This window comes from Centrocercus urophasianus, unplaced genomic scaffold (assembly GCF_019232065.1).
Source record: "Centrocercus urophasianus isolate 14NV4802_14NV808 unplaced genomic scaffold, USGS_Curo_1.0 seq_14, whole genome shotgun sequence".
Classification (NCBI taxonomy): Eukaryota; Metazoa; Chordata; class Aves; order Galliformes; family Phasianidae; genus Centrocercus; species Centrocercus urophasianus.
In genome coordinates, this window is record NW_024884586.1 from 19,968,923 (window position 1) to 19,988,318 (window position 19,396).

At 40.7% G+C, this 19,396-nt stretch overlaps 1 protein-coding gene across 3 annotated transcripts in view; it reads right to left on the reverse strand.

Annotated features, from left to right (window-relative positions):
- RGS6 (regulator of G protein signaling 6) overlaps positions 1–19,396 on the reverse strand; it is a 231,420-nt gene that overhangs the window by 45,222 nt on the left and 166,802 nt on the right. For all 3 annotated transcript variants that reach the window (XM_042814417.1, XM_042814418.1, XM_042814416.1), the window contains exons 4-12: positions 15,525–15,575; positions 14,011–14,117; positions 11,909–11,960; positions 9,257–9,321; positions 6,280–6,356; positions 3,610–3,691; positions 3,035–3,109; positions 1,814–1,912; positions 722–783 (exon numbers count right to left, since the gene is read on the reverse strand). In XM_042814417.1, coding sequence (XP_042670351.1) covers positions 722–783; positions 1,814–1,912; positions 3,035–3,109; positions 3,610–3,691; positions 6,280–6,356; positions 9,257–9,321; positions 11,909–11,960; positions 14,011–14,117; positions 15,525–15,575 — 670 coding nt within the window. The remainder of the gene's footprint in view (positions 1–721; positions 784–1,813; positions 1,913–3,034; positions 3,110–3,609; positions 3,692–6,279; positions 6,357–9,256; positions 9,322–11,908; positions 11,961–14,010; positions 14,118–15,524; positions 15,576–19,396) is intronic.

Below are 19,396 nucleotides of genomic sequence, written 5' to 3' on the forward strand. Positions count from 1 at the left end.
CGTGCGTAGCTTACAAGTATCTGAGTAAAGGAGCTGTCACTCTCAGGAAGCTAAATTTGAGCTTGTTCTTTACTTGTTCATACTTTCCTACATGGACTAAATTTTCTGCAGTGAAACTGTGCCTTGATTTGCCTCTATGAGAAATCCACCTCTTTATAACATTGCCTTGAGTAGTCCAGATACAAACCTAGTACTTTCCATAGGGTTTCACATGCATAACTGAGGGCAGAAACTGGCCATACAACCCCAGCACAAATGAATCCCAGCATGAACGCAAACATCACATGCAACAAGATGCAAACACAGTGCCCTCCACAGAGATTTGTCAGTCTAACAGGAGAGGAGCACTCAGAGTTCATCCAGAAAGTAAAAATTGAATGCTTTTCAACTGAAAGAAGAATGACTTTTCTTTAAGTAAACACTAGACTTTAGTGATGTAGGAAATGAATGCCCTGCAATGGTTCTTTCCATTGTGATCACATTTCTCTTGCTTTTACAGTACAACATCCTCCTTTTTCACTCACTTTTTCTTAGTGGCAGAAGGGCAAATATCAAATGTCAGTGGTCAGCAGACAAGCAGCATGTCTGGACGAGGAGGGAAAAGAATTCACTGCTCGGAAATGGAACGAGCCTTTGTGCATCCCTGCCTACTTGCTATTTCTAGAAATGCTAAATTTGAGATGAAGAAGTAATGAAAAATCACATACTTGGGGACACTCACCTTTCTGCTACTTTGGACATCTTTAAACAATGCCTGTCTATCTGCAGGTTCAGAAAAGTTATCTGAGGAGAGAGATGACAAGGGCATTAACAATCCAGGAGCTCCACAGCATGCATTGATCACATCCCAACACACTATTGATTTCTCATTCCAAACAGCTTGAAAGTAACTCAGAAAGAAATGGGACCCTCCCCCAGGTAATAGAAGCAGCTTACTAGCTGCTTCCATCAGGAGTCTCCATTTCATGTAGCAAAGTCCCAGGGGGAGCTTCAGAAGAAATAATTAAAAGTAGGAAAGACATATTTGGAGCTGAGGCTCCTAGACAACTCAGAGTGCAATGTGATCCTTATTTTATAACACACACTTTCATTTCTCTAACCAAGAAAATAAAGGTTTCAAAGTACATTTGTACTGTGCTATAAAGTAGTTCTTCACATACTCTGCAGTCCATATTGCCTATGATGGAAAAAGCTCAAGAGATGTAGTGTTCAGTCTTAGTTCAGAAGATCAGTCTAAAACTAGCTGCCTAAGAAACATGTTTAATGCCTTCTTTACTAAAAAGCTGACCCAGCAGTTCCTGCCCATACTTCAGCGAGAGCTGTTTCTTGCAGGAGAGCAATTTTGAGCCAGAGCTCCCCATGGAGGGGCAAGAACCCATGATTAAGACCTTTCCTCAGGTCAATTCCTCAGAGCCATTCCTCAGAGCAATTCTACAAATAACTTTTTTCCAGTTCCCCAAAAGCACCATGCCTGTGTTCTGGCTGTGCCAGCTTCTCTAGCCTTTGTCAGTGCCCACTTTTCAGGCATCCTCGGTGGATGGAATTAATCTGCCTACTAGCCCACAGAGAAAGTAATCAGAAGGTTAGTGTTGCCCATAACTGCGCTGCTCAGTTAATACACATCTTTAAATACTTACTGCTTGACATAAAGGAAGTGAGGATCAAGCATAGTTAAACCAATGGTGGTTTCTGCTGATATCTCTACAATGTTAAATGTTCTTTTTTTTTTATTTAAGCAGAAAACAACTGCCTGACTGTTCCAGATGCACCCAGCTCTCAGGACAACTGAACTGCTGCACAGATATCCACTTACTTGTTTCCGGAAATCCTCTTTTGTAGTTTTGCGTATGGGTTGGGAGGGCACATGAACAGGGCTTTGGGGCTGAGATTCCTCTGTAACCCCATACACTGACTGCAAGGAACCAGCAAACAAACAGAATAGATGAGAGCTTTTTCTCTGTTATGCAATGAGAAGTGCAGTATGCAAAACAGTAAGGTAATAAGCCAACAATTTCCTACATTTTTTTTCCCCACACAGGTAAACAATCATTCAGCCGGGAGCAAAACTGACAGATCTGACTGTGCTGCAGATGCCTGCATTTGGGATGTCTGTAGGCACGCCAGCGGTGTGCTCAGAGCTTCCTGCACAGCTTGCTTTCCAGCAAAACACTCTCACCTGAGACCTTCCCCTGTTGCACATGAGGTGTCCACTCTGTGCTGCTGCAGTCTATAGGGCTGCTTCACAGGACTTACTGAAAAAGGAGCTCATCTTAAATACTAAAATACAGCTGATCATTTTTAGGAGCTCTGAGGGCTGTGTCTCTTGTATTTGCAAGAGGAATGCTGTGAATGATTGTTGTGGCGAAGTAAGCGCAGAAAAAATGTACTAGAATCCAACCCTTTTCTTTCATTTTCTTCCACTCACTTGAATTTCTTGTCATAAAACTACATATCAAAGAAAGAGCTTAACCAGGTGTCAGTCGCTCAAGTTCACGTGAACCTAAAGATTGACTTGTAGCCATTTGTTTTCAGGACAGAGACTTACACTGAAAGTAATATCAACTGTCCTGTCATTTAATATTTTTGCTTTTCACTTTATGTTCAAAAGAGACAGGTGAATATCTCTGCTGAAATTTAACTACCAATGGAATTTAGCAGTCTAATTTCACCTCTAAAACTGATAAAAACACATAAGAGTAAGAACTTGCTGGAAGTCAAGAGAATTCAAGCTGCAAATGATCAAGCCTTTGAGATTATTAAGGCACATAAAGCACTCTGAAAAACCTGTGTCCAAATAACTTCTGAAAAGTGTGACCCAAGTGTTTTTGCCAACTGATTTTATTTTTATGGGAATGTAGAGACAGTAGACATCTGTTGCTAAAACTGCAATAGTAAATTCACCAATTAAATCAAAACAGAACTGACATTTGCCAAACCCGTCTTTTGATTTCTATTGGGAAAGTCTGATATACTCTAGGTGTCAAGAATGACTGACGTTAAAAAAAATGAAAGAAAACCAGAAACTCACGCTGACCTTTTTCACCTTCTGTGGGTTTTTCATACGACGACACTTTCTAATGTCCATTTCTGTGGTGTTCACACAGCCTGGCTGAAAAGAGACAGTTAAAGGAGATGGGTATCACATTAGTGTCTTCTGCTTACAGTCTGCATGCTTCCTCACCTACCTAAAATAGAGTTTAGATCTTGTCCAAAATTCTTTCCTTATGTTTGCACTCATAGATTGTGCTTTCTAAACAAGAGAGTGCACATACCCAAAGTTGGCATCTCAGCATCAAATCCGTTTACTTCTAACTTCAGCACAAAGCAGAAATGCCACAGCTAAGAGGAGAGCTTTTTCTAGGAAGTCTGTGACAAACTGCTTTTCTTTCACCCACACAAAAAAAAGATCTTCAATACTTGATATTTATAATATATTTCTGAGTCAACAGTTCCAAGCATGCACAAACCAATAATGTCTGAGATACTCTTGTAGAAGCCTGTTCTAAATTGTGAGGAAAATCCATACAGTGACCTTAAAGACAATATCACTGTGCAATTCACGGCACAGTGTTAAATGAATTAAAACTGATCATTTAAGAAAGTCTTTACCACAGGCCTGTGCACATCCCAGAATGCTCTCTCCTGGCTGTCCAAAATTTTCCTTTCTGTTTTGTCCTTTTTCCTGTCAATTCTGAAAAAAAACCAAAACAAAACAAAAAAACAAACTTGTGTGCATAAACACACAAGTTACCACACAACTATTTTTTCCTTGTTCCATTTTCTAGCTAGAGTTTTAACTCAGTGACAAAAATGTTCAGAAATCTCTCTCTCTCTATTTTTTTTTGGGTATAGAAACGTTACATTCTGACTTCCAAGTCCATACATCATGAGCAAAACATCATGGATTTTTACTGCAATGTGTGTCAAGAGGACTTTTCCTATTAAGATGGAAAATTTATCTTAACATATGTTTGTTTGTTTGTTTTCCACCTGGTGAGAAAAGCTTCCTTTCCTGATGCTCTCTTCCCAGACCATTTAGCTTTGGCTCCGTCAGCATCATCTGGCCTATATCTCTGGGCATCTCTCTCCTGCAGGCTGAAGGGCCACCTCAGAAGGTCCTGCTGCACCCAGAGACCTCACTGCTATGATCACAGACTCCTATGAGGCAGCTGCCCGAGGCAGCTGCCCATGGCCCCTGAGCAGTGACAGCACAGGCAACACTTGTGGTCGCTGTGCCTGGAGATTCCAACAGAGCGGCTCCATCTGCCCTGGTGCTGGCAGTGTGGGGTGACAGCGTGAGTGACAGGGCCCAGCTCACTGACAGTGTTGTGCAAGCCAGCACTCATCTGGAGATACGTGATGGGGTTAGCATGGGTGTAAGTCACTAATTTCAGCCATCATGTAGCCAGTAAATTGATTCACTCAAAGCATACACATCACAGAGCACTGGAGGTTGTTCAAAGCAGCTGTACCTGTACCTCTCAGCAGCATCTAGCAATTCATGTCTGATGCTCAGCTCTACACGTGAGCACAGCACAGTCACCATCAGCTTGTAGGACCTGCCTGCATAAAGACAGATGACACCCAGAGAGGAGGAACCCTGCGTAAACCCAGATGACACCCTTGCCTCCAGACCAGGCTTGAGAGCCTGACAGCATCCCCGTGCTGACTTCTTGCACTGCTGCCACCTAGGATAATGACAGCAGTGAGAGAAAGCACAAGCAAGCTACAGCTTCTGACAATCAGGTTCTCACCTCTCTTGTCTTTCTTTAGGAGAGGCAGTGATTCTCAGCTGAGTCTGTGCTAGAAGTGTACCAAGGAAATTGGGGACTGAGGCTGACGCATCTGAACACCCCTTCCCTCCCCACAAAATCCTGGAGTCCAGCGCATTTTGGAGCTGGCTGAGATAAAAGAAACCAGCTCAGCATGAGCAGCCACCAGACACCACTTCACTGTACCAAGCTGAGAAGCAAACACAGAATGCAAAACCAGGAGAAATGCTTTTTAGATGTTTTGCTTTGTTCTCTGTTTTAGTTAACACACCGCCAAGCACTGTATTGTGAATTTTAGTCCATTTTTTCTCCATGAAAAGATGAGTATGCAGTGCTGACCCTGTAAAAAATCTGAAATTAAAATTTCTTTCTTAGGAAATAATTTATGCTGTAAATGGAATGCAGAATTTTGTTTTGACTGAGATTTTTTCCCTTTTGGCAACAAACCTTTAAGTAAATTAAAGTACAACTGCTAGTGTAACTTCCAATTTTTTCTTCTAAGCAGAACACTGGTATTCTCTTCAGAAAAAAAATCCCTTAATTGCCTTGTTATTTTGAGGATAATTACCACATACTTAAATAGTGCATAATTACAATTAATCAAAATTCCAACGAGTTAATCAAAGATAGAGACCAATGCCTCAGCCACCCCCTCAAGTAAAAGTGTCCCTTAACTTTTTAGCATCTGATGCTAAAAGTGCACATTCTTTCCATTAATACAGCCCGTTAGTACCCTGTATTCTTATACACCACCTTCATCAGCCTTCCAGTTTTACAGGAGATGATTACGTGCACAAAATGGGCACACGGGCTGTTAGGTACACTAGTCTACAAACCCTGGACAACGCTCATTTTGCAGCAATAATAACAACATGCTAAAAACATCAAACTGTTTTTGGAAAGATGTGAACAAGAATGAGCATTTCAACTGTGAGTAGAAGACGGGGAAAAAAAAAAAAAAACAACAGTATTTAGTTGGAGTAAGTTTCATATAAGTGGTACCCAATCCTCCACAATGTTAATCCAGCATAAACTGGAGTGCAGAAAGTAGAGGTACAGCTGACTGGGGATTGCTATAAATGAGAAAAACACAGTCTGTTGTAAATAGCACCTTTATAAGCACTTCTAAACAACAGTATTTTAAAAATGCTTTACAAGCATCGAGTTATAGAGACCGATATCAAAATTTTGTTCTTTCCATTTATGGGAAATAAAAATACTATCCAACAGTAGAAGCAGAATGTGCAAGTGAATCGCCCAATCTTGCATGGAAAATTCAGGCTCAGGAACTCCTGATGGGCATTTCTACACAGAGACATTTAAACACGTCTTTCAGATTCTGGCACAAACCTTAGCAACTGGCTCTCTATTGTTTCCAGTCTGCTGATGATTTACCAGTTCCATCTGAGCTTAGCTGCAGTGAAGACTTTAAGAGAGAAACTCTAGGAGTCCCCCTCACTGTGCAGCCCTAGATACTGGGGCAGTTCACTGCTCCAGAATTACTCACTTCACTTGGGCCTCAGCTTGCATGAAGATGAATTCCCATTTCCTTGCAAATGCTCTCTGAAGTCTTGCTAAGTTTTCCTGACAAAAGATGAAAATAATTAAGAACAATTAATTCTAGTAATTACAACAATTGCTTGAGAGCATTTAGTACGTTGGGAGTTAATTTTATTTCCCCTTCTTTTTTTTTTTTTTTTTTTTTTCTAAGCTGGAGAACTCAAGACATGGAAATCAGTGCTGGTTTCAGGTGATTTATACCACAGGCAAAGCAAGGTCACGACACATCTTTTCAGGCTGCAGCCAAGAGGACCCTGTCAGGAGAAGTAATAGAGTGTGATGAAGACAGCCCGAGATCTCTTAGTAAAATGGTGATGGTCTTGTTCCCAAAAGATAATACTGAGAAGCTCTGCAAAGCTGACAATTTCCATTTCTGATAGCAGATGGCTGCCACCTGCATGATTCCCTCTCTTTGCTACTTCCTTTTCCTCCCCACACTGGTTCCTTTTGCTAAGGTGTAAAGCCTGAGCATCCCCTGCTCTGTTCAGCCCTGAGAGCACTGCACAGCTGCACCGCACTCAAGTCTGGGAATTGCCAGAATGATTCACAAAAGGAAATAGCTTGTTTGTCTGAACAATGAAAATAGCTCACTGAGAGACCAGATCCAGATGCAGCCTTTTTCCTGCATCTGAAGAATTCTAGTTCAGGTCCATTGCAGAGAGCATCAGGATCTGAACATTTGGAGATGGGTGTAAGTTCCTCACAGACCGAGGTCAAGCTCACTGACACGGCCAGAATCTGAGGCTCAAAAAGCACCTTCTATGATTCTATGAAGTCACATCCACAACCACTTGAAGACTAGTGGTCTATGAGACCACTAACCTGACCCATTACAGCTGGTTCAAGTGTTACAAATTTTCTTTGAAAATGAACAATATTAGTTCTACTGTTGTTCTTTTTACATTGATTCCATTTAAGAAAATGCTTAAGTGCATGCATTTCAGTGCTAGAAGTCTCCCTACTTTTTACTTCAAGCTCTTGTATAACACAAGACAAAGCTTGGCTCAGTTACCACCAAGTCTACTTAAGAATTTCAGTATTCTACATGGAGGAAAACAGTTAAGCAAATGATTTACAGCTGTGCCAAGCTGTGATGATTTCCTTTACTATGAACCACTTGTAATATCTGCAAAAAGAATTTTTTTGTGGCTTTGATTTATTTTTTATTTTAAATTATGTTCATATGTGCCCTCTGGAGTAAATATGATGAAGCCAATTAAATATCACCAATTGAAACATTCTTTGAATCATGCTTATGTTTGTTCAGTTATAAATTAAAGTTAAATCCACTCATGCAAGCTCAATCATACAATGAAGAGCTCTGCTTTACCAGCAGAAATTGGGAGTTGCTTGTGAATGATGCAAGCAGAACCTCAAATGAAATGTCCCCTGTGATGCTTTGTAGAGATTCTCTTTGGAAACTCCAAGGCAGTGCTGGTGCCTGCAGAGAAATGTCCTCATGCTACATCTACAAAAGTTGGTACTGAATGTACAGGACTCCTTCCCACTCCCCTAAACCTGTTTCTCTCACGTGTGCTCAACTTACACCTCCAGTGCTGGGTCTGCTTCAGCTCTCATAATGACTAGGAAAAGTCAGTGCCATTCTTACCTGATTGTCTTTAATTAAGGGAGCAAAGTATGAATGAAGAAGCGACCTCTAATCGTGCAACGCAATATTCACAAGAAGAATGAGAGACTGCCAAGATCTAATTATTTGCCATCATTGGCGTGTTGCTACTCTCAGTAGACAACTATGTGCAAAATTACTTAGCCATAACCTCATGGCATGTGTGGGAGTGTGTGCTGCAGAACCGTCTTTTGTTGTTTTATCATAGATATTTAGAGTACTTACAGTTAATTGGTAGGCTGTGACCAATTTTAATGGTTTTAATAATGAAACAAAAAGTATGCAGAAGTGAAAATTCAGTAAAATGTTGTATAAATGCATATGGATTATTATATTCCTTCCTTTATGTCTGTACTTCACAATTAGAACTTGTGGGACAAGGGTGGATTAAACAAGTGGCAATTTTTGTATGCCCTCTGCTGAAAGAACCAAATGGTGTATATGCATATCTATGTGTACAAAAGACACATAGATATATAGTAGAAGGAAATATAGTAGAAGGAAAAGAAGAAGGAGAAAATGTGTTCTAGGAAAAAAAGAATAGAAAACCCTATAATATACACAATATAGATGTGTTCAATAATAAACATGAACACACAAGTCCACTAGAGCCATTTTTGTGAAAAACACTTCACTGAAAAAATCCACATTGGACATTCAACAATTATGCTGCTGAACCAGAAGACAGACAGAAAGCAAAGTTCAGCTCGTCAGACTGATATACACTGCTAGCATTCAAAGAAACTCATTTCAACACTGACATTCCTGCCTCCATCCTCCCCTCCATACTGACCCAAACTCTGCACTCTCAGAAGCTGAGTTTGGTGATATTTTTTATTAATAATAATTTCATAAGAGAAAACACTCCCTGAATAAGTGTGATAGCATACTGAATACACAGTCCAAGCTTCATAACTGAAAACTTTCCTTTACAGTATGTAACTATATTGTAAGTATAGTATGTAACTACATGCCATGGGTCATCATCCATGATTTCTGCAGGTTCATATCGGCTATATAAACCAGGAAGTGTTAACTGGAAAGAGGAAGCCAATGTAAACTTTTATGTGATTTGCCTCTTGGTGCTGATGCTTTAACTGGAGAGGCTGCAGAGCTGGGGACATTCCTCATTCGTGAGCCTGATGTTTTTTCCAGATCAACCTTCAACAAATTCTGACAGCTAAAAAAAGACACACAGTAAAGGCTGACCCCAAGGCATTAAATGGCAGCATTCAGCTGGCAAACAAAGCCTTCCCCTATGCCCCCACACACTAAACTTTAGCAGGAGTGTACCTACGGCTTCATAATCGGCCAGCTCCAGCCTAGCTTTGTTCTGCATGGTCCGTTTGCAAAGATAGATGGCTAAAGGGAGAAACAGAACAGAAAACAATTACAGACAGATTATTAGTACAAGATCTTGAAAAAAACACAAACCTCCACAATCTTCTCATCTGAAGGCAACATAAGCCAAGGAATGAAAGGGCTGAATACCCAGCTGACATCATGTGCTAGCAATCAGAGAGGCCTTAAACATCTGGGACATCTCATTTAAAAGTGCTGAGAGTTGATGCCATCTTGGTCCTAACAAGATGTCTGAGAAAGACACAATTACTTCTGGTGCTGGTAAAAGATTTAGCATTAGCAACCTGTTCCCCTCAGCACTTTGGAAAAAATTCCTTCAAAAGCGAGCAGCCTTGTATATCTCTGCATCTCCTTTTCTCTTAAAGAATAATTAAGAAAAAAATAAATCAAGATATTGAAATGATAAAATATTTTAGAAATACAGGCTGGATCATAGAAGTATAACTTGAGCAAGTTTTCATTTGCTCCATCCACTTATTTTGTACATTTCAAACAACTGAGAAAAACTCTCACCCATTTCACCATACACAAACACTGCAGAAATTGGTGCAAGCTGGGATTCAGAGGGTACCTAACCAGTTCCAGGCTACCTTCTGGGATTGGCTCAGCACATACCCTCTGGGATTGGACTGTCAGCACAGCCCATTTCCGCTGAAGGCTGAAACAAAATATGCACACCCGGGGTATACAGTCAGACGTGATGCATAAAAAAGATCCAATTCTCTCATTTTGTGATGAAATCCGGGAGTGAATTGCATAGATTTCCCTGCCTTTTGCCTTCTTTTTGTACTGCAGGGCCAGGTAAAGATTAGCCAACAGTGCACCAAACTGGCATGGGGCAGAAGGCAAAGCATCCTCTATAGAAAATAACATTTTTCAGAAATGTTTGGGTTTTCTTTGAAAACCATGGGATTTTGATTTGCACGTAAATATGATTTTCTGGCACTTCCATGACTGTTTTTCATTGGGAACCTCATCATCTATGTAAAATATGACAAAAAACAGTGATATTTGTGTTATTTTCCTCAATGCCATTCCTGTAATTTTAACATCCTTATAACAAGCCAACATTCTGCATGATAACCAGAGCTGATTGGGTCAAATATATTTATTTCTATACTTCTCAAAAGCAGCTTTACCTGGAAGACGAATAATAATACCAAATAAACTGAGAGTCTTGCAGTACTTCTCCACACAAGGCAGTGACCTGCCATTAGCAAGTTCATTACTGTCCTGTGAGCAGTTCTGTGCAAATAACAAAAGTATGAAGAGCTGCTGGGATTTCAGTTTTATTTGGGTCTACTGCTAATTTGGGATTAACTCCTGGGAAGACTCCATCTGCACAGACCCCTGATATGCAGAGGCTGATTATAAGCATATGTTAGAGATTTCTGGGATAGATGAAAATCTGTCACTACAGGGTTCAGAGCTAATGCAGTCGCAGCTCATCCAGCTGTGGGTCGGCTCATGTGGGGCTTGATTTGAGGTGTACTGTTCCACCCAATGCCTTTGCTGCACAACAGCCAGACAGCGGAACCCAGTTATTGAACAAACACCATAGGCAGAAACACAACCTCCCTCTTCAGGCTGTTACTCTGATATTTACAAAAAATACATTTGGTATGGTTCAGACACATATATGGTGTCTGTTTGTAAAATCTGGAAGCCATTTTGCAAACAATGAACAGCATTTTGTCCTAAGCAGTCCCCTCACTGGGATAAACATATAAGTCTGCATTAGCTTCCCTGCAGTGGAGGACTGCAAATGAACTATCACACGACAGACAGCATCGCAAGTTACTTTCCCATCCTGTCAAACGACTCTCAGAATCCGGAATGATGAATAATTATTACTTGGGAAAGAAAAAAATGATTATTCAGGGAGGAGTTATAAACTGATCTTAGATTATGAGGTATTTCAAAAGAGGCATTTCCAGAAGCTCCTGCTTTATGGGCACACACATGGATTCACTTCCTGTTTGAGTGCCACACCAGGATGCATCAATTGATTTTATCATTCAGCTGTGAAAGAAGTGTAGTTCTGGAAGAGACAGCAATATTGCACGGAGACAGCTAAAGATAACAATACTGACATATTTTCTTTATGTATTATCACTGTCTGCAGGCATTCACACATCTAATACCCCATGTTACAGTTTATTAGCTCATAAAGCACACTCAGTTTTCTCTTTTTACCAGCTAGAGGCTGGTAATCTTAAATTAAAAAAAAAAAAGTGTGATGTCATGCACCACAGAAGCTTAGCTACGGGATGCCATCAGTTATATACTGATGTATTGATCAGCCAGACAAGTGCCCAAATGAGGTAACTTTTTATTGATCAACATATCAAATTCAGCTACAGATCAAAGCATGCTCTCCTACAAAAGCCATACTGATATTATTTAAGATTCCCACAGTGCAATATTCTGCTTGCCATAAATCCTGCTGAAACGAACAGAGCTACTGGAGAATGAAGGCAACAGTATGTGAAATCCTGGCCCTGCTGAACTTGTCAGCTGAAGGACAATTTCTTCCATCACAAACTTTCTGTACTAGCTTTCTGCAATGAAATAATTATGCTCTCACCATAATCTGTGTTTTCTGGCTCCCAGCAGTTTGAAGGCCAAAAGTATGGTGCCTAAGAAACAACATAAGCATTTTCATAATTTAAGAGATGAAAAGCAAATCAGATGCAGAAAAATTGTTAAATACAAAAAGAATTACACATCTACAACCCAGTCTCTATTCACAGGGGAAGGAAACAATGCTACAGTTCTCAGTAAAATTGACGATGCTTTTCCAGAAAGGTATCCTCTCTAACATTCCTCACTGCAGGTAGAAACATTGCAGTTCTGATTGAAGACATCTACCCTGATGGCATTTTAGACACTCCTTCCTTCTCATCTGAATACAGACTCCTTACTCTCTATCACCAGAACTTCCTCTTTCCCCAGGAATTCCCAGGCACCCAGATTTATTCACTTACTTATTTACATAGGACAATGAGAAAATCTTTGAGGCCTTTTATATACGCCACAGGCCAACTTGCCTTTTTTGGAGTGGCTTCCAGTTTGATTGATAGCCAACAAAACAATTCACTTCAAAATCAATCAGACGTAAGAGCTCAAAACTCAGCTGATTAAGGTCATTCTGAAAGCAGAAGTCCTGCTAAGCTTTCTGGTTTGGTTTTCTATCCAAGTCTGCATATTGCAGTTGCTATAATTAATTACAAGATATTACTACATCTGGTTGTATCTCAGTTTTGACATGAATGAAAAATAATGTCCTTGTGACCACACAAATTACAGAACACTGTTTTGCATTAGTGATGCAATTCCACAAAAATGCATAGGACATTTACACACATACAAAAACTATTCCCTGCACCACTGTACAGTGAGAAAACTCAGAGGGATCAAACAGCACTTGGTTCAATACACTGCACTGATATATATCTCCTGAACTTCACAAGATGATGAGCTACTCTTAAAGAGGGGACTGATGTCAAGGTAGAAAGTGTCAAGTAATGGAAAGTGGAGTAATGGAAAAGAAAAACGATCCTATCAGCTTATTTTTGCAGAAAAGGTCTGAGGAGAATTGTTGCAGGAAATGACAACAGGCAAACAGTAAACACAATTGCAGGAAAAGATAAGGGGAGAGAAAAAAAAGTCAATAAGCAGTCAAAACAATTTGATGATGTAGTTTACACGGGCTTAAAATAAGAAATTAAATGATACTCTGCTTTTGAAACCTGGACTGGATTATTTGAGAATTAAACTTCCTATGGTGTTACAAAAACACAACTAAACAGGCAATCAGCATTGCCCCAGCTTCTGCCAAGCCTTGTACAACGAGAATAGTAGGACTCAGTAAAAAGCAAGAGAACTGTCATGAAAAATAGCCTGAGTGAGCCAGGTAATCAGAAGGTGAGCAGAGATACGCTTAGGTCTGTGATCTCCCTGTTCATTTTTTGTTGTTGTTGTTGCTGTTGTTTTTTTCCCTGTTCCCTGTGCCATTGGTCTCGTGTGATAACAATACCACATTAAGAGTGGGACTGTGAGCATGAGCAGCAGCAGCAGCAGATGCAAAGATGAGAACATGCTTTTCAAATAAAAACTAAAAAAGAAAAAACAAATGGAAAGGGAAAAATGGTACGGTGAATAGAAGAGAGGTCACAGGAAAGATAAGGAAGCTGACAGAGATAAAATAACAGAAAAATACAAATTTAACCAGCAAGATTAAACAACAGGACAATAGTTTTGAACTTACAGCTTCTTTTAAAGTTACACGATCTGTCTAAAAGGAGTTATTGCAGCACTCACACCAGTTATCTAGGAGTTTGATAGCAGCAAGTTTTGAAAAGGACACTGAACTCAAGCACCGGATGCTTTAAAAACTGAACATATCTGGAGGCACAGAGACAATGAGGGATAGAAGTGTCCCAGCTTAAATAGCTGCCAAGGTTAGGCATTCTTTGTAACAGAGCCAAAGGCTGAAGCAAGCCCCCTCCTACACCAACCTGTAACCAGAAGCAGATTAGAAGTATGAACTTTCCACTGCGCCGGAGCTCAAATGTCTGATTCCAAAGTTTGCACTGGTCCACTTCGGACAGGAGAGTGGATACTCAATTTTGTGCTACCAGAGAACAGCAGAAAGGGACACACAAGCAAGGCAGAGGGCTCACCAACCTGAAAGCGATAGAACGTCCCATCATCTTTCAGGGTAAGGACATGGTCTGAGATTGGAAACACATAACCCTGTGCAGCAATAAGACTTCCCAAGTGTATTGCTTCCCCTGTTAAAGAGTAGAAAAAGAGAGAAAAAAGAAGAGATGTGTCAGGATGATACGCCCTGCACAACCCTCTGCTTTCAGCAGCAGGGCCATGGATGAGTCACAGCATGACCTCACATGCATAAGCCATGTTTCAATCACACTTCATCCATACACCTTTCAATGAAATCATGCAAAGCAGAAAGCAGCCTTAAAATATAGATGAAAGTCCCTAGATGCAGCCTTCGCCACTACAGCAGCTAGGGAGGGACATTTTATCGGGGCATGTAGCAACAGGACTAGGGGAAATGGCTTTAAACTGGAAAAGGATAGATTTTGACTAGATATCAGGAAGAAATTCTTTACTGTGAGGGTACTGAGACACTGGAACAGATTGCCCAGTGAAAACGTGCGTGTCTCCTCTCTGGAGGCTTTCAAGGCCAGGCTGGATGGGGCTTTGTGCAACCTGGTCTAGACGGAGGTGTCCCTGTTTCTAGCCGGGGGGTTGGAACACATGATCTTAAAGATCCCTTCCAACCCAAACCATTCTATGAGTTTATGATTTGCACATACTTTCAACAGATCTCAGCTGTCAAAAGCTGCATCTACTGTCTCAGACTTGCAAAATACACATTAGATTATCACATGTGCCCAGGCAGATAATAAATCCATTGTCTGCAGCTGAAATTCAGGTTTGGACTTGACTGGACTCACAAGAAGAAATGTGTGTAGAAAATTGCCCTGGGTGAGTCGATGTGGCCTCTACTCCTGTCCTACATAGTGACAGCAGAAGCAGACTGCAAAATGAAATGTTTTTTTTTTTTTTTTGTCTTTACAGGAAAGCAAAAGAAACTTCTGGGCCTGAACAAGGCCTTTTTATCCCCATAGCTCTCAACCATTTGAAAGGTGATTTTGATTTTGGTTTATCTGAAGTGTGAACTATTTGGACTGTGCCCAAACACCGATCACAGTTTATGGCTCATTATCCATTTACCTACCTGCCATGATAAATCACCATCTGATCCCATACTGGTGTCTGTATCATCCTTGGCCACCGTGTCCTGTCAGTTGTGGCTACCCTTCTCCACACCAGGGAGTCCTGTCACTACATTCGCCCACTTAGTCACATATCTACCAAATTTCTTTCTGAGTCTGGGAACAGCCTTAGAATACATCAGGCTTTCTTAGGTAGCAACAATTTCACAGACACGCTAGGACTCCTACAAAGTGCTTTCTGTGCACTGTAGTTGTAAGATATTAGATTTAATTATGTTGCTGATTCTTATCTGCTTTCCTTCTTCCCACCAAATATTTAAATCAACCTTGTTGTTCTACTCTTTACACTCTGCAGTGAAGTAGTACATATTCTGTTATGGCACACAAACAGTACAGCAGAAATGTCTGTTAATTCCCAGCCATGGTTCACTTTACCTTGATCCTCAATGCTGAGGTTCTTCATAAGCCACTGCACAATATCAGCACCTGCAAAATAAAATCAATAAATAAATGGGAAAAAAGAAGGCATTGAATACTGAGACCAAGAAGTTTTTGAGAGTCCTAGAGAAAGATAACATTGAGATGAGGTAAAAAAAGAACTTATATGCATTTATTATCCATTTTCCTTTTTATCTCTCCTGAGGTTTCAAATTGTTTTTGCTTTCTGTGCTGCACTCTAATTATATACTCATTGGTAGTTACTAACCCCAAATGCCAGAGGAGACTTCCTACACTCTAAGTCAACTGCTACTCTAATGGTTTCACGTAACTTCTTCTCTCCTGGTTGTGTTTCTCTCACTTCAGCACATAGAATATATCCTTGACGTGGTCCCCACCACATCCTTATCTCCAAATTGGAGGGGTGTGAATTTGAAGGGAGGACGACCCCTTAGATAAGAAATTGGTTGAAAGGGTGCAGACAGAGGGTGGTCATCAATGGCTCTATGTCCAGGTGGAGGCTGGTAAAGAACGGCATCCCCCATGGGTCTGTCTTGGGACTGGTGCTCTTTAACATCTTTATCAATTACATTGACGAAGCAATTGAGTGCACCCTCAGCAAGTTTGCTGATGACACCAAGCTGAACGGTGCGGTTGACACAGTGGAAGGAAGGGATGCCATTCAGAGGGACCTCAACAGACTTGAAAGGTGGGCCCAGGTGAACCTAATGAGGTTCAACATGGCAAAGTGCAAGGTTTTGCACTTTGGCCAGAGGAATCCCAGGCATTTATACAGACTGTCCTTGAGAGGGCAGTCTTTGAGAGTAGCCCTGCAGAGAAGAACCTGAGGGTCCTGATGGGTGAAAAACTTAACATGAGCCAGCAGTGTGCCCTTGCGGCTCAGAAAGCAAATGGTACCCTGGGTTCCATCAGAAGAAGGGTGGCCAGCAGGGACAGGGAGGAGATTGTCCCTCTCTACTCTGCCCTTGTGAGGCCCCATCTGGAGTACTGCGTCCAGGTCTGGAGCCCCCGTACAAGAAAAACAGAGAGCTGTTGGAGAGGGTCCAGAGAAGAGCCACAGAGATGAGGGGGCTGGAGCACCTTCACTACAAAGACAGGCTGAGGGAGCTGGGCTTGTTCAGCCTGGAGAAGAGAAGGCTGCAGGGTGACCTCATTGCAGCCTTTCAGTACCTAAAGGGAGCCCACAAACAGGAGGGGAATCAACTCTTTGAAGCGGTAGATAACTGCAGGACAAGGGGAAAAGGTTTTAAGTTCAGGAAGGGAAGATCTAGATTGAATGTCGGGGGGAAGTTCTTTACTATGAGAGTGGTGAGGTACTGGAACAGGCTGTCCAGAGAGGTCGTGGATGCCCCATCCCTGGAGGTGTTCAAGGCCAGGTTGTATGGGGCCCTGGGCAACTTGGCCTAATATTAAATGTAGAGGTTGGTGGCCCTGTATGTGGCAGGGAGATTCATGATCCTTGAAGTTTCCTTCCAATCCAGGCCATTCTGTGATTCTGTGATATAGGGAGTTTTGTTTCTGAAAGTACTATCCAGCAAGGAGAGGAAGGATCATTTATCGGCACCTGGCATCTTTAATGTCAGGACAATCATACAGAAACATGGAACTGAGTTATCAGCCAAACAGAGAGAGCTAAAAATTTAGTTTGTGTCAAAGACAAGCAGCAGCTTGTCTTTGTGCCTACTGATCCCTTCTTCGTCCCCTGGCACTCAGGAACTCAGTTGACCCACAGCCAGTCACACAACAGAACCCCAGTAAAACACATTTTGACTAATTTACAAATTTCAGAGTCCTAGCTGAGTACTGCTTTAGCTCATTTCTGCACACCCTGCATAAACTAAGCGTGCATATACAATAAATAGGAAAGAAACTGGCAATCTTTTCACTAAAATTACTGTACATGATTGAACATTAGAATGCATTGACTCTCACCCATAAAATGTGGCACTTTATTCTCTAGTGCAATAAGCCACATTTTTAGTGAGCTCTGATTTGTCCATGGACAACATTCTGTGCATTCAATACACAGAAGATTTGCTTGGGATTTTACTGGCAGACACAGTGCTAGCTGAAAAATACATAGGAAAATGTTTGGAGTTCATAACTGTTGTTTTGACATACTTGTTAATAAAACTTTCAACTTTATAAACATGGATGCTGCCTTCTGCAAAACAAAAATTGCCTAAAGGTACAACAAACACTTGGGGTTAGAAAATCATTTCAAGAAGACTGAAATCGAAGCCTTCTGTTTCGTTGGAAACAAAACATCACAATTTGCTGTCTTGGCTCAAGGTAAACCAGAATCATTCTTGGTTTGTTTTGTTGTTTTTGTTTGGTTGGTTGGTTTTTTTGTTTGTTTTTGTTTTTCTGTTCATATCCCAAACTAAAAAGTCCACTGGTTTCCCTGATTTTGGTCTCAGACTACAGGTCTGCAGTACTCTCTTAGTCATTTCATTCCCAAATGATGCGACAGCTCATATCTGAACATCTTTTAGAGTAGTTAATTCATTGTCTTGCTGAAGGGAGGTGAATTCCAATCAATCCCTTTCCAAATATACAGGATACTTAACACAAGATTAACTCTCAATAGAATGATCATATTCTACTTGAATTTATTCAATTTTAATCAAACTGCAATCAAGCATTTAAACAACGCTGAAAGCTGCTTCACCAATCTTTCTTGTCGCTGTTAAGATTAACAAATAAAGGTTTGACTCAGTCAGAACTACTGTGATCAGTCACTCCAGAATATAAGCAACATTAGAGATCAAGGATTTTAATTTGTCTCTTAAAAACATGAAGTCATTCCTGAATGTTGCCAAGAGCCTGGAAGATTTTATAGCTGTTCTCCAGTTGTCCTGAGGCAGACAGATTATCTTTCTGCTGAGTTTGCTGAACCATTATTTATCACCTGCCAAGACTGATTACTCACCCTCGGGACAATGACAAGTCTTTCCTTCCTCTGTTAATTACTGTCATCATTAATAGCCATGTCACTAATTAATATTCAATCATAATGAAAACTTCACTGCCATCTCCTACAACACCTCCAACTTTTAGGGTTAATCTCACATTGGCTTTGCTTTTCCTTGTGTCTGGTTCTATCCCTGCAACGTAGTTTTGCCTATCTATAAACTATTTATGTCCTTTCTCAAATAAGAAGTTAAATCTATACTTTTAAGGTGGTGGAGATACGACTGAATCCCTTACAAGATCCTCCACTTTCAGATCAAAACACAGATGCTTTATCTGTAAATTTTCATGAAAATTTCTTCTTAATCTTCCTGTAGATTAGGCCTGACTGAGTCTCCACATAATTCACCTTCCCAAAAAGATCTTCTTTGGCTAATTTTCACATTCCACATTTCATGAGTGCTTCCAGAGGACCTAACAGAAACCCTCAACCATGACACATTTCCACTAAACACTAACAGCACATTTGAGATCTTCTGAAAACAGATGGTTTTCACAATATAAAGTATTGCTGGATCTAGGTAGAGAAATGGTTTGCACATCCTCTGTGCTGTTTGCTAGGTATTCCGTATTTTCTCCAGATCTGTATGCTTAATTCAAGGGTAATCAACAGTCTGAGAACATCTATTTCCTACCCACCTGTTAGGAAATTTATTCCCATTGCTTTAGGCTTTTCTTTGAAGCTGAGTTAGATGAAGTTGCTTAACACCAAAAGAATAGTTATCACCTTATGCTCAAACAGATTCACAATGACCATTTTTTCCACCTACCTGGTTTTGAGACAGAGTAGCAGTTTTATATTTCCTGCTATTTTCTCCTTTTCTGTTCAGCCTCAGTGATCCCATAATAGTAGCTAGTGTTCTCAGAAGGCCATT